Source organism: Fusarium keratoplasticum, chromosome 7, assembly GCF_025433545.1.
Source record: "Fusarium keratoplasticum isolate Fu6.1 chromosome 7, whole genome shotgun sequence".
Classification (NCBI taxonomy): Eukaryota; Fungi; Ascomycota; class Sordariomycetes; order Hypocreales; family Nectriaceae; genus Fusarium; species Fusarium keratoplasticum.
Genome location: NC_070535.1, coordinates 1,676,968 through 1,689,884, shown reverse-complemented (window position 1 = coordinate 1,689,884; position 12,917 = coordinate 1,676,968). Strand labels below are relative to the sequence as shown.

General features: G+C 51.1%; 4 protein-coding genes and 1 pseudogene across 5 annotated transcripts, besides 1 other annotated feature; 4 read left to right on the top strand and 1 right to left on the bottom strand.

Moving 5' to 3' along the window:
* Positions 1–2,031: 2,031 nt before the first annotated feature.
* On the top strand, positions 2,032–3,289 carry NCS57_00971000 (uncharacterized protein; the record flags this gene model as incomplete). Its single annotated transcript, XM_053059476.1, has 2 exons — positions 2,032–2,860; positions 2,910–3,289. The coding sequence occupies 2 exons, from the start codon at positions 2,032–2,034 to the stop codon at positions 3,287–3,289; spliced, it is 1,209 nt and encodes a 402-aa protein (XP_052911547.1).
* A 3,061-nt stretch (positions 3,290–6,350) lies between these two features.
* On the top strand, positions 6,351–6,880 carry NCS57_00970900 (uncharacterized protein; the record flags this gene model as incomplete). The annotated part of the gene is made up of 2 exons (XM_053059475.1): positions 6,351–6,488; positions 6,542–6,880. 2 exons carry the CDS (start codon positions 6,351–6,353, stop codon positions 6,878–6,880), a joined length of 477 nt encoding a protein of 158 aa, XP_052911546.1.
* A 198-nt stretch (positions 6,881–7,078) lies between these two features.
* NCS57_00970800 (uncharacterized protein) lies at positions 7,079–9,019 on the bottom strand (the record flags this gene model as incomplete). The annotated part of the gene is made up of 5 exons (XM_053059474.1): positions 7,079–7,428; positions 7,482–7,811; positions 7,868–8,247; positions 8,297–8,585; positions 8,644–9,019. The coding sequence occupies 5 exons, from the start codon at positions 9,017–9,019 to the stop codon at positions 7,079–7,081; spliced, it is 1,725 nt and encodes a 574-aa protein (XP_052911545.1).
* Positions 9,020–9,318: 299 nt separating this feature from the next.
* Positions 9,319–10,199, top strand: NCS57_00970700 (annotated as a pseudogene). Its single transcript has 2 exons — positions 9,319–9,550; positions 9,610–10,199.
* Positions 9,319–10,199: a sequence feature.
* A 641-nt stretch (positions 10,200–10,840) lies between these two features.
* On the top strand, positions 10,841–12,605 carry NCS57_00970600 (MFS domain-containing protein; the record flags this gene model as incomplete). The annotated part of the gene is made up of 5 exons (XM_053059473.1): positions 10,841–10,963; positions 11,022–11,312; positions 11,369–11,871; positions 11,924–12,495; positions 12,553–12,605. 5 exons carry the CDS (start codon positions 10,841–10,843, stop codon positions 12,603–12,605), a joined length of 1,542 nt encoding a protein of 513 aa, XP_052911544.1.
* Positions 12,606–12,917: the final 312 nt, after the last annotated feature.

The following is a 12,917-nucleotide window of genomic DNA, read 5'->3' as shown; positions in this document are numbered from 1 at the left end:
GCCATCCACGGTCTCGCCCTCGGTTCCGACGGCAGTGGCACGTGAGGCAAAGATGATGCTCCCGCTAACAGGCGCACTTATGTTGGTCCCAAGGGCTGAAATACGATACCCACTAGTGACTGACGGCCTCGTAATTTCGTTGACCAGCTCCCTTAGATCGCTGTTGCGCCCAGTATCAAGGGTGACTGTCTCGTTCAAAAGTTCAGAGTTGAAAAACATCGACACGATATTTCCATCCAGCCGTTCAGCATTACAGCTGACAAAAACAAGAGGCTGTTTCCACTTGCGTATCGTGCCGTTCACAGCCATCTGTTTTGTCTCTATAAGCCACTGAGGCGAATCTGAGCTCACATCCTTGATTCCACCCCCGGAATCGAAATAGTTCGCCAGGAAAGCCATGGGGCATGTTGCAACGGCCAAATCACCATATAGTGGGTCGAAATTGATCCGATCGGACTTCGTTTCCAAACGATTAATGACTGAGAGTGAAAGAGGCCGAGAGGTGGACGTTGTGTCGTAATACGTGTACGTGACGTTCTGTAGCTTATACCTTGCGAGGTACCCGGGACTATCGGACTGTGACGGGTACATGATGTTGGGGAGATAGTGCAGCTGTCGTCGGCTACCTGGGCATCTGGCATTTGTGCAGTTCGAGGTCTTTGAGGAATGGTGAAGCTCGGGAACATGTTGAGAATCGAGATCTAACTCGTAAAGTCTCTGATCGACATAACACACAGTCTCCAATGAGTGACCAGGACTGGCTTTTGGAAAGCCCCACCATGTCTGACGTGGGATCATTGCGATGGCGGACAACGGATTCGCTGCAATACAAAGCAAAGCGGTGATGATGATGACGAGTGCCGTCGTTTTCGGAAAAAATCGCCTCGTGGCAGAGTGTCGTATAGCGGACCACAGTTCCGAGCTGAAAAGATATCTTATTGGAGAGCCGAGATAGAAGGGCGAAGAGATGAAACCGAGTGGGACACCGACATTGCTGTTCAAGAGGCCGTAGGATATCCTGGATAGTAAAATGTCCGTCAAGGAAATGAGAATCAAAGCCTCGTGCCCTTTTGCAGCAAATTGAAGGGCGGCGAGCTCTTCGGCAGTAGGGTGACCATGAGGCCAATGGAATTCCAAAGCGTATAGACAGAGAAGCGTAACCGTAACTGCCACCGCCGGAAGATGGAAGAGAGCAAAGTGGCCCGCAAGATCCCATCTTCGACTTTGGCTGGCTCCATTTGAAATGCCTGCACCATCAAAAGATACCAGTACATCAGAGGGGCATGTCGAGGTGACATTCCTGAGAGGGCTATACTGCACAGAGTGTGTAAAGCCTCGTTGATCTTGTTTTGGACTTGTTCGTGTTCCAGAAGGGTTGGCTGCTGACTGCACTAGACTGGTGTCTTCTGTTGTCTTACAGGCCTTTAAAGGACTGGTTAGCTAGGCATCACGAGGCAGTATTAAACAAACCTGGCATGGCTTGTGGCCGAGATCTACAGACTCGAGGCTGGCTAGCTCGCAGTCGCTTATACTGGCCATTGTTGCTCAGAGATGAGGTAGAGAAGAAGTGACAAGGGGGGCAACTACCACAGAAAAAAACTGAGATGAAGAGACCAGACATGGAGCGGCGGAATTTCCTGATAGTGGTTGGCGTAACATGGCGTGTCAGTCTTACCAGGTGGATGGTGACGGTTGGTCCTGGATCTCCCGCTCTGCATGAGCTGAACCGCCATCGCCTGCAGTGTCTGAGCTGGCTGGTGATCAAACCTTAACTTGGTCAACACTTCCGGTGGTGTAGTTACACCAAAAATACATAAAGTTGAGACGGTATCCTGGGTCTTGGCGTTTCTAATGGTTCTGGAATCATATTATTGGCGGCACCAGGCTGCAGAGGCGCTATGTGGCTGAGTCTAAACAACGAGCGAATAAAGCCATGGCTTAATTCCCACACAGCGAAGCCTGGCCCGGACTAGCTCCATAGGGACGTTTCCAAACTCCGGGTCAAGTCACGCAGCGACGAGGACGACAACGATGCTTGCTAGGCCTGCTCGGGAGGTTGCCTTCATTCAACGTCTTTGTCCGCGGTCGGGCTCCAAAAACCAAGCATGGAGACGAGGATGTCGACATCTTCATCCCCATCGTTGGGGGCCGCGAGGGTTATACAGACGAGACGTACTGCGGCGAACCTACATTATCCAAGGGGATTCATCTATCGCCCGAAGGTGCACGCTTGGTGGCATCATTAGTACTGTTTCGCGGGATGGGGAAAGAAGGCTATATGGCCTAACCGTCGGCCACGTTCTGTTGGACGACTCGGATAACGACCTTGCTTTGGACGACTGGGACCTTCAACTTTCAGACTCTGAAAGTGAGGACGAGCCAGACGATGATATCGAACCAGGGCCCGAGGAGACTGAGTCCTTACCCGCCATGGACAATTCCCAGCTGGCTTCGGAAGGCAATCATGGTCCCTTTGCGTCTTGGTCATCTTCCAAGATGAGCAAGATCGGGTGCATTGCCAAGGACTCTCTGGCTCAAATAGCCACGCCTAACATGATGGGCGAAGATGCGGGGGGGTACTATGACTGGGCACTGATTGAGATGAAGCAACACAAACCGAACCGGATCCGACCAAGAAAACTACCCAACGGGGAGATTCAAGGGGAGGATATCGGATCCGGAGATCTCTTAATGCCGACCACACCACCTTGCAGTAGTGGAAAGAGACAGTCGGTCACTCTACTGAGTGGATCAGGAGGGTTGAAACGAGGATATCTGTCGCCTTTGCCTTCAAGACTGCTTCTCGGTCCCGGACACGCGTTTGTGGACACACTTATCCTCAATCTGGATGATGATCAGCGTATGACATGATTCTTCCATCCATGTGGCTTTAACTAACATTCGGACAGAAATCCAGGGTGGTGACTCGGGGTCGTGGGTGGTCAATGAGGGAACCCTCGAGGTATATGGCTACGTCGTCGCCGCAGATTCTTTTGGTGGGGGCTATGTCATTCCTCTTCTTGAAGCCATTCGGAGCATCAGTGCCTCACTGGGATTGTTCTCTGTTCGTCTCGCTATCACAGCCGACATGGCAGCTGTCAAGCTGGAAGGTGACCGATCCGCGGCGGACGGGCTACCCTCCCCTTTCCAAGAAGTTGAACAGCACGATGAGCGGGCAAACGTGTCACGGGATATCTTTGAGATCCTCAGTGCACAAAACTGCAAGCCTCCGACGGCAAAATGGCAGCCTGACTCGGGGTATTCTTCTATGGATAAGTATGCCCCATGAGCGGGGTCCCCTCTTGAGATGGATTGAGTGAACATTTATTACCATCATTTGCAATTTGGTTCTTGGCAGGTCTCCTACACCAGCACTAGTGTATTTCCGGTACAGGGGATGAATAACGCATAAGTTCGGGGAGTGATGTCACTTTGGTATTCGAGACCAGGATTCTCAGGTCTGCATTCGAGACCTGCATCTATGCTTCTGAAAGAAAGAGAAAGTCACTTACATTAGACCTTTGCAATGTTGTAGCCGGATACCTCTTCCCTCGTGATTTCCTCTATACGAAGAAAGATCTTGACTGTATAGTCACCTGTGCTGGCTCCGTAGAAGAGTGCATACTTAGCCAAAGGGCTAGAAATAAAAGAGCAATTTTTTTAGTGGGCAAGTAGCATCCTACTCCAGGCCACAGCTAAAGCCTTTACTAGCTAGTTGAAGACGGGAGACGTGGGCCCAAGGCGCAATAACAAGTTCTCTATTGTGGATATAAGAAAAGTTACGCTCACATCACCCTGCAATAGATTTAATTTCCTGATCCGGTCCCAGGAACCCTTTTTCATTTTGAAGCGCCTTGGCCAAAGTGCATTTCTTAAATAGTAGAGGGATGAAGCGTGACGCGTGGTCCATGTCTCCATGAGAATGGGTAGGCTGATAAAGCATCGATGACCAGCTTTTCAGGGAATCATCTGTTGCACTTAAGTTGTACACGTACTCCTGACACGAACTTTGACCTAGGCAACCGCGCCCGGCCCTCTCAGTAACTCAATCCTACAGCCTCCGCCAGATGCGGTATCGGTGTCAACATGGGAACCGTCCCATTGACTTGTCTACGAATACCTACCCTAGACCTTGCTGGGTGATTGTATGAATGGAAAGACAGAAAGGGTTACCCGAGGTAGTTACCGAAAGGGTTAGCAACCCGAGTTACCTTGCTGGGCAACACTGGTCTAGCAAAAGGGGGGTAGTCTAAGTTGATGACTCTATCGACCGATGTGAGCTGACCCTTCCCCAGGAATCTTAAGCTCCCCGCACGCCAAGGCGCGCTTAGCACCTCTAGTGAACTTGGCCTGTCTTCCCCGCAAACCCCGGAGCGAAGAGGGGCCGAATCCCATGGCACGTAATGGGCATGGCCCGAGTGGCCGGTTCCTTGCTTCCATTCTCAACATCGTCATCCGCCCATTCTCATAATCATCTCATTCCGGAACGATCATGTCTGATATTGCTGAGGACTCCGATGGTGAACACCGCCGAAAGCGCATCAGACAAGCTTGCCTCAATTGCAGGTATGGGCTCGTTTTCCATGTTGCGACAGTGCCTACCCATTTGGCAGCACGAAAGATCGAGAGGGACAGTTCTTGACTTGATTGACAGCTACTGATTGGCCCGGTAGGAAGAAAAAAGTTCGTTGTGGAGGCGAAAAGCCTGTATGCATGTGCTGCAGCCGACTATCACAGGTCTGCCGCTATGTAGAGGATGGCCGAAGCCAGAGGCGGACGTCTTTCTCATTTAACGGAATGAGCGACGAAGCGTCGGATCTGATTGTGGTAATACCAACTTCCTCTGCTAGTCATCCAGAATACCCGAGCTCATCAAGACTGCAGTCGACAATCTCGTCAAAGTTCATGGGTCTTGAACATCGGCTCTCCAAGATAGAGGACACTCTTCAAAGGTGAGCACGTCTCTTGGTGTCAACAAACAAACAAATCATACAATTGCTAATCAATGCAATCATTCATGTCCAGACTAGAACCTCTCTTATCGTCGTTGGCACCCCCGACGCATCTCATGAATCTCATGAGCGAGTCTCCCGCGCGAACAGAGCATCCTTACCATCACCAGCCGAACCCCGCGGGAAGCGCGGACACTAACGTTATGCCCGCATCGATGCCAAATCCTCAACCGGATGATATGTTTCCGCCCATCGAGACGCTCCTCTTCGCCGCTGATGTCTTTTTCCGATTTTGCCATAATCAACCATATTCATTATTTCATGAGGCAACTTTTCGACAGCGGCTGGTGTCCGGGGAGCTACCCTCCCATCTCGTGTGGGCTTTGCTAGCGGCCGCCCGTCGATACTCGTCGCTCCCAAATCTTCAGCTAAATGACCCTGATGACGCTCAACTCTATGCTAAAAAAGCCTGGGAATGCATGAAACTGCCATGGAACGGCGGCGTGTCGGATGAAGAGGTCGTCCCTATATTGCAAGCCATCATCTTGATCGTCAATGTCGAGCATCCCTGTGAGTGACTTGACCTGCCTTGATGCACTTACCCGGCTAACGTGGCATGAAGCTGGCTTGTGCGCTTCAGCTTACATGAAGCTTGGATTCGCAATCCGCCTAGTCTTGCATTCAAAGCTTCACCTGGAGGCCGAGGGTAACCTTGATCCCATCTTTCGAGAAGAGCGCAAGAGAACGTTCTGGTCGATATATCTCCAAGACAAGTTGATATCTCTGTCGAGAGAGCGATTTTCCATCTTGAGAGACGAAGAGTGCCGGATACAGTTGCCGTGCTCAGAAGTAGCCTTCCGGAAAGGCCGTCACGAAGAAGCACCGACTCTACAGCAATTCACTGGCGACTGCCTAGACCAAGAGTCAGCCGACACTTGCTGCCCCCTCGCTCTTATTGCAGTCATGGCATCGATCTTAGATCGGGTGTCATACTATGTACTGCAAGAGAACCGTGATTCCCAGCTAGGGCTCCCTTGGTCTTCGACTTCCCCTTATGCCTCTATATCGTCCACTCTACTTCAGCTAGAGATCTGTTTCGGGATGAATGAGGACCCCAAGAAAACCCTGAGGGAGAGGTGTTATATAGATGAGTCCATTGATCAACACCTTGCCGGCCCCTTTATCTATTCCAAAGCACTCTTCCACCTTTCACATTGTCTTTTGCATCATCCATTCTTGATACAGCAGCGCTTGCAAAAGCTAAGACAGAGAGCTCCCCCGATATTCATAAACACAGCATGGAAAAGCTGCAGAGCACATGCCAAGAGGTTGATAGAGTTAAAAGACACGAAACACCACAACGTACTTGTCTTGACATCTCTATATGGCTATTGCACAATGGTAGCGGGAACGATTCACGTCCTCTCAATGAATGACGACAACCAGTCGATCCGCGAGCAAGGACAGGAGTATTACAATTCTGCGCTGGACTTTCTAAATGATCTCTCTTGCTACTGGAAGCACGCAGCTTTAATGGCATGTTTGGGCCTTTCACCCCTCAGGGCATCTTACTAACATGTATGACCCAGGCAAATCGGCTGGAGCGATTTCGGCAACAATGCGAGAACCGCCGAACAGACATGAACCCATGTGCCGAAAAATCCGGGCACTCGCCTGGCGATGTCAAAGCACTGTGGCAGAGTGTCGACTATGCGCTACTATCGGCTCCGACCCGACCCGGAAGTCCCACCAACGGCCAAGCACCGGGCGGGATGGACTTGTTCACACCGCAAAGCAAGCTCTTTGACTTTGCTGATTTTGATACGTTTGCTGAAGGACTTGGCATCTTTAGCAATCTGCCGGTTTTGGAAAACAAGAATCTCTTTCCAGACCTGGAAACCTCTGTTCAGGGAGACTCCCTTGAATAGGCGTCAGCAAAGTCAGTAGAGGTCGCTTGGTTCCTGGTGATCATCGTCACTCAACTAGATTGGCTGCATATATCGGAAAACCAGGCTTCAGCAGGACCAACCTGACTTGACAGGACGTGATCTCTATTTCTATCTTATGCAGAGCCAAAGAAAACGATGCTGCGCATACCTTACCATCCTCATCCAAGCACCCATGACTCACAGCTTTGCCACAGGCCTAGCTTCGCTCTGCTCCAGAATCCGATTTCCAAGCTCCCGGAGCACTTCTTTTCTGATCTTGCCGCTGCCCGTCACCGGGTACTCTGTGATCATCTCTCCCGGCCCGAGCCAGAACGTGTGCTGCGGAGCCTTGTGTCTTCCGAGTTCATCGTGGACCCAGCCCCTTATGGCTTCGTGTGATGGTTTATCGTGACCAGGGCGTATCTGCATGAAGGCAGCCACGGCCTCGCCGTACCGTTCGTCTTTTAGACCCACAACACTGACGTTGCTTATCGTCGGGTGGCTCAGAATGTGTTCCTCGATTTCCAGCGGGTAGATGTTTTCACCACCTGAGAGTGTTGAGGTTAGAATCCCAGATCATTGAAACCCGCGTCAAACTCACCTCGGATGATAATGTCCTTGATACGGCCAGTAATGCGACAGTAGCCATGCTCGTCAATAGTTGCCTCATCACCCGTGTGCATCCACAACACTCCATTCTTATCTCTGATCATAACCTCGGCCGTCTTGTCTGGATTGTTGTAATACCCCTGTTGTAGGAGATAACCCGATACGCATAGCTCGCCACGCGCACCAATGGGCAGGATCCGGTTCTCCTGGTCGACAACCTTGGCTGTTACATGAGGCATGACTCTGCCTACAGTGTAGAGCTGTTGATCTAGGGTGTCGGTTACAGACGTCATGAAACTCGCTGGTGATGTTTCGGTCATGCCTACGTTGGATGGTTAGATCACTGTCGGCCATGAAAGGCATTGCGCCGCAACATACCATACGTGTTACCAACGAACTGGTATCCTAGCCGCTCCTGGATCTCACTGATCAGGGCCGGAGGAACTTTGGTGCCAGCCGCAATACCCGTTCTAATAGTATCGATTGTCACGCCAATCTTGTCCAAGTGCTTCAAGATAGCGATGTACATGGTTGGAACTCCGTGCAGGGCAGTGCACCGCTCCCTCACCAATAGGTCCACGACTTGAGCAGGATCAAAGTCCCGCCCAGCAAAACCGATCGCGGCCCCGTGGGTGAAAGTGGCCATCAAGCCAGCGACGAGTCCGAAGCAATGGAAGAGAGGCGGCGCGCAGCAGAGGACATCGTCGTGGGTTAACTGAAGATATTCTCCGATCATGAAACCGTTGTTGATGACGTTGCTATAGAGGATTAGCTGCTCACTCTGAATGCCTTGTTGCTCGAACCTACAAGTGGCTAAGCATGGTAGCTTTGGGCGACCCGGTCGTGCCACTGGTGAACTGGAAATTGACAACAGAGTTGACGTCAACCGACACCTGGACTTCTTCGAGCCTTTCTGTAGACACAGAGCTTGCGCCTTGTAGCACACGATCCCAGGTTATTTCTGATCGAATCGGGACCTCATCCCATCGAACTAAGACTATCTGTCGAAGGCTGCGTTGGAGGGTTTGTAGTTGGTTGAGGATGGGAAGAACTGTTCGGCGATTGACAACGTCGGCAATGAATAATATGGACGGATCTAGATTTTTTTGATCCATCGTCAGCAAGGGTCTCTCTATTAAGATTTAACGACTCACCTGTGTGCTCAAGTGCTCGCATGCACTCGTTGACGGTGTACGTCTTGTTGAGAACAACCAGCACTGCGCCAATCCTGCCAGCGGCGAAGAAGAGCTCAATGACCCTCTCATCATCCCCAGAGAGAATGGCGATACGGTCACCTTTGCCGATACCCATGGCTAGCAAACCACGTGCCAGCTCCTTGGTTCGAATGCTTAGGTCGTTGAAGCTGAGTCGAGCGTTGGTCCAGCCGACCAGGACGGCATCTTTGGACCCGTATCGAGCAGCTTGCTGGTCAACAAGCTGGCCAAATGTCAATTGAAATAGCTCTGGTGTTTGAGAGCCTCGGACAAGCGACAAACCGCCGTGAGGCCGCTGGGTAGGTGGGATATCCATAGTGCTGGTAAGGCTGGGTTGGATACGAAGTCTGACCGACGAAACTGGTCATGATTCTCTAACTCATCAACCTCTCTAAGTATTCTTCGGTCTCGAGTTGCGATACCGTCTCCCTCGGAGAATGCGGCTATCAAACACCGGTCCAGGTTCCGGCAGATCGCCGAGGGTTGTCGGCACCCGGAAATCCCGGCCCGTGTTTGGCGTCCAACGTCCACGTTGACGCCGGTATTTTGAAAAAGACTCTTGATACTTATGTGAAGAGTAAAATATGTCCCTTTCTTTTCTAAACTAAATTAGTTCCATTCTTACCGACGATGACTCTTCCAACCACCCAACATTGCATCCTCTCCCTTCCTGCTCCTGGCATATTGCTGGTGCTCATCAACAGACCACGTACCCTCAACAGTCTATCTCTCGAGGCGAGCTGCGAGCTGGATTTCGTCTTCAAATGGTTCGACGAGGAGTGTAGTTGCCGCGTGGCCATTATCAGTGGGGTAGGCAAAGCGTTCTGCACTGGAGCAGACCTCAAAGGTCCGTGTAACAAGCCCTGAAGTGGCCCACAGAAGTCAACTGACTGCTTCTTATACTAGAGTGGACGGAAAACAACAAGAAAGGAATACGGATGAGGCTTCCCGAGAATGGATTCGGAGGCTTGTCCTTTAGGAGCGGGAAAAAGCCAGTCATTGCAGCGGTCAATGGTGCCGCGTATGGGGGAGGTTGCGAGATGATTGCCAACTGCGACATGATCATCGCTTCGTCCTCCGCTACCTTTGCTCTGCCCGAGGTAAAGCGCGGCGTGACCCCATTTGGAGGCGCCCTACCCCGAATCATGAAAACCGCGGGCCGTCAGCGGGCAACAGAGCTTGCTCTGACGGGGCGAGTTGTGAGCGCGCAAGAGTTCAAGGACTGGGGCATCTGCAACTTTGTCGTGGAAGAAGGGCAGAGCGTTGTGGACAAGGCGCTGGAATTTGCCAAGATGATCTCCGAGAACAGTCCAGATGCCGTCATAGTGACCCGAGAAGGCTTGAAGCTTGGCTGGGATGGTCTTGGGGTCAAGGATTCGAGCCGCCTCTTTTTGGATGGTTGGAGTAACCGGATCTACGAAGGGTCCAACATTCAGGAAGGTTTGGATGCGTTTAGAGAGAAGAGAGCGCCGAGGTGGACCGACAGCAAGCTCTGAACACCACGTATCTGTCCATCGTTGTAATGCTTAGATGCCAACACGTAGTTGGCCTTCAGAAATCGGTTCCGACTCATCTCGTCAGAGATATTAACAATAATAAAGATGGCTCTTGGGAAGTTGCTAATAATCTTGACTTTGTTTATGCTATGTCGAAGCCGTGATTCACACGTCGGGCCCCTCGGCAGTGGGCTAACCGTGGCAAGAATGGACCACCGTAACATACCATCGAGATGAGGAATATCCGGTATCAGTTACACTCCGTTGTACTCTAGCCAAGCATGATGCACTCAAATCAAATCTACCATTGGCGAGGTATTCCAAACCATGTCAGATAGCATGGGTAAGAGCCCGAGAGCCCGAGACGACGGAACGCCAACACGGCCGGACACGGCAAAACATCACCGACTGGGAATCTAGATCCCTTCCCCCGCAAAACAAGTTGCGGGGTAAGGAGGCATCCCCAGGCGCCAACTCTTGGCTCCCCAGATACCCGCATGCTTCCGGGAAGGTGAGACGAACATAAAGTCTAGTCCTGATCAGCTCCAGGACGAGAGATCTTTTCTCTTGCATACCTCCTCATCTTGCTTCGCATCTTCCCGATTTCGTCACGACTTGGAATCTTGTCAGCAATTATCAACATGGCGGAGAAGCAACTTGCCGTTGATAGCCAGGGGGCAGTTCACCTCGAGCATAGCAGAAACGGCTCCTCCCCCGAGCACGATGCCTCATCTGAGAAACACGGGGAGCTCGAAGCGTCGAATGTTTGTGTTCCGCTGTAACCCCTAACCAGAGTAGAAATGCTAACCACTCCCTCGACAGATCCCACGATACGATGATGCCCAAGTCAAGAAACTCAGGGCCAAAGTTGACAGGAGACTGCTGCCTCTCCTCACGGTCCTCTACGTTCTCTCCTTCATGGACCGATCCAACATTGGCAACGCTAGAGTCGCGGGCATGAACGTGGATCTCAAACTTACCCCAGCGCAGTACAACATGGCCTTGACCATCTTCTTCTTCCCATACGCTCTATTCGAGGTGCCGAGCAACATCGTTCTCAAACTCATGAGGCCTTCTTGGTGGATGGCCATTCTTGTCGTAACTTGGGGAACTGTAAGCAGAACACGCACACTGGCTGGTAGCTGGGACACTAACTCTTTGTTTTACAGGTTCTAGTTCTACAAGGTATCGTCAAGACATATCAGCATCTCCTTGTCACACGATTCTTTCTCGGCATGGCGGAAGCCGGCTTCTTTCCTGCAGCGACGTATCTCTTGACAACTTGGTATGTTCGCTGGGAACTACAGACACGCCTGGCCATCTTCTTCTCCGCGGCATCTCTGGCAGGTGCCTTTTCTGGTCTTCTAGCCTTCGGTATCCAGCATATGGATGGCATCGGAGGCCTCGGTGGGTGGCGATGGATCTTCATCTTGGAGGGCATCTTGACAGTCCTTATCGGATTGAGCATTCCTTGGACACTTCCCGACTCTCCGAACAGCGCCAGCTTTCTGACATCGGAAGAAAAGGAAATCATTCATGGGCGTCTCGAACAGGATGCTGGAACGTCCGCTGGTAAAGTTGGAACCGAGGGCTCATTCCAGTGGAAATACCTCAAGGAAGCATTGCTCGACTGGAAGATCTACCTTGGATGTGTTATCTACTGGGGCAACAGGTAAAGTGCAGCCCCCTGCTCTGTGATCTTGGCTAACCATCTGGGTTCCAAGCATTTGCATCTATGGCTTCAGCTTTGCTTCGCCTACCATCATCCTGGAGCTTGGATATACGGCTGCTCAGGCTCAACTCCTCACCATTCCGATCTACTTCCTCGGTGCCTGTTTGACCCTCTTCTTTGCCTACCTGGCAGACAGGCGTCGTAACCGATGGCTGTTTATCATAATCCCTTTTAGTATTGCCCTAGTTGGATTTGTTGGCCTGCTCTCCATCCCGCACCCGCGTCTGCCGGGCTTGACCTACGCCTTTCTGTTCTGCATTCCCAGTGGCCTCTACCCTGCAGTCATTGGCTGTGTCTCATGGGTTGGAAATAATCTTGCCCCTTCCTTCAAGCGAGCCATCGGCATGGCATTGTTGATGACCATTGGTAACCTCGGTGGTGCTGTAGGATCAAACATCTTTCTTGCAAAGCAGGCACCTCACTACTGGCTGGGCTACGGGTTCTCCCTTGGAATTCTGCTTCTAGGTGTTGTTTGTACTCTGATCCTGCGTTTCGCGGTCAAGTCGATCAATAAGAAGAGGGATCTCATCCCAGAGGCAGACATTCTATCGCGGTACACCGAAGGTAAGTTATAAGATGAAGGGCGGATAATGATGAAATTAAGCTAACTGTTCCCATTAGATGAACTTATGGAGATGGGAGATAAGTCGCCCTTGTTTAGATATGTCTCTTGAACGATGTATTTAGTCTAGGATATTTAATGACGTATTTTGCCTGTGAGAGGCTAGTGTGTCAGCATTGGGATATGATGCTATAATGTGTTGATGATGTGTTATTCGTTATTGTTGATGCCCTGTCCTTAATGAGATGACTGAGCCAGAAGACCGAACCCCGATGGATATGACAAGTGCTTAGGCTTTACTGCCCACACCGGTAACATCGAAGATCCGTTAGCTACCTTTGCATCCAGCAGAGCTAAGGAGGATTTGATTTAGGTACGATCTTCTGGCTCAGTTAACCCATCAAGGGCCGGGTTTCAACAATAA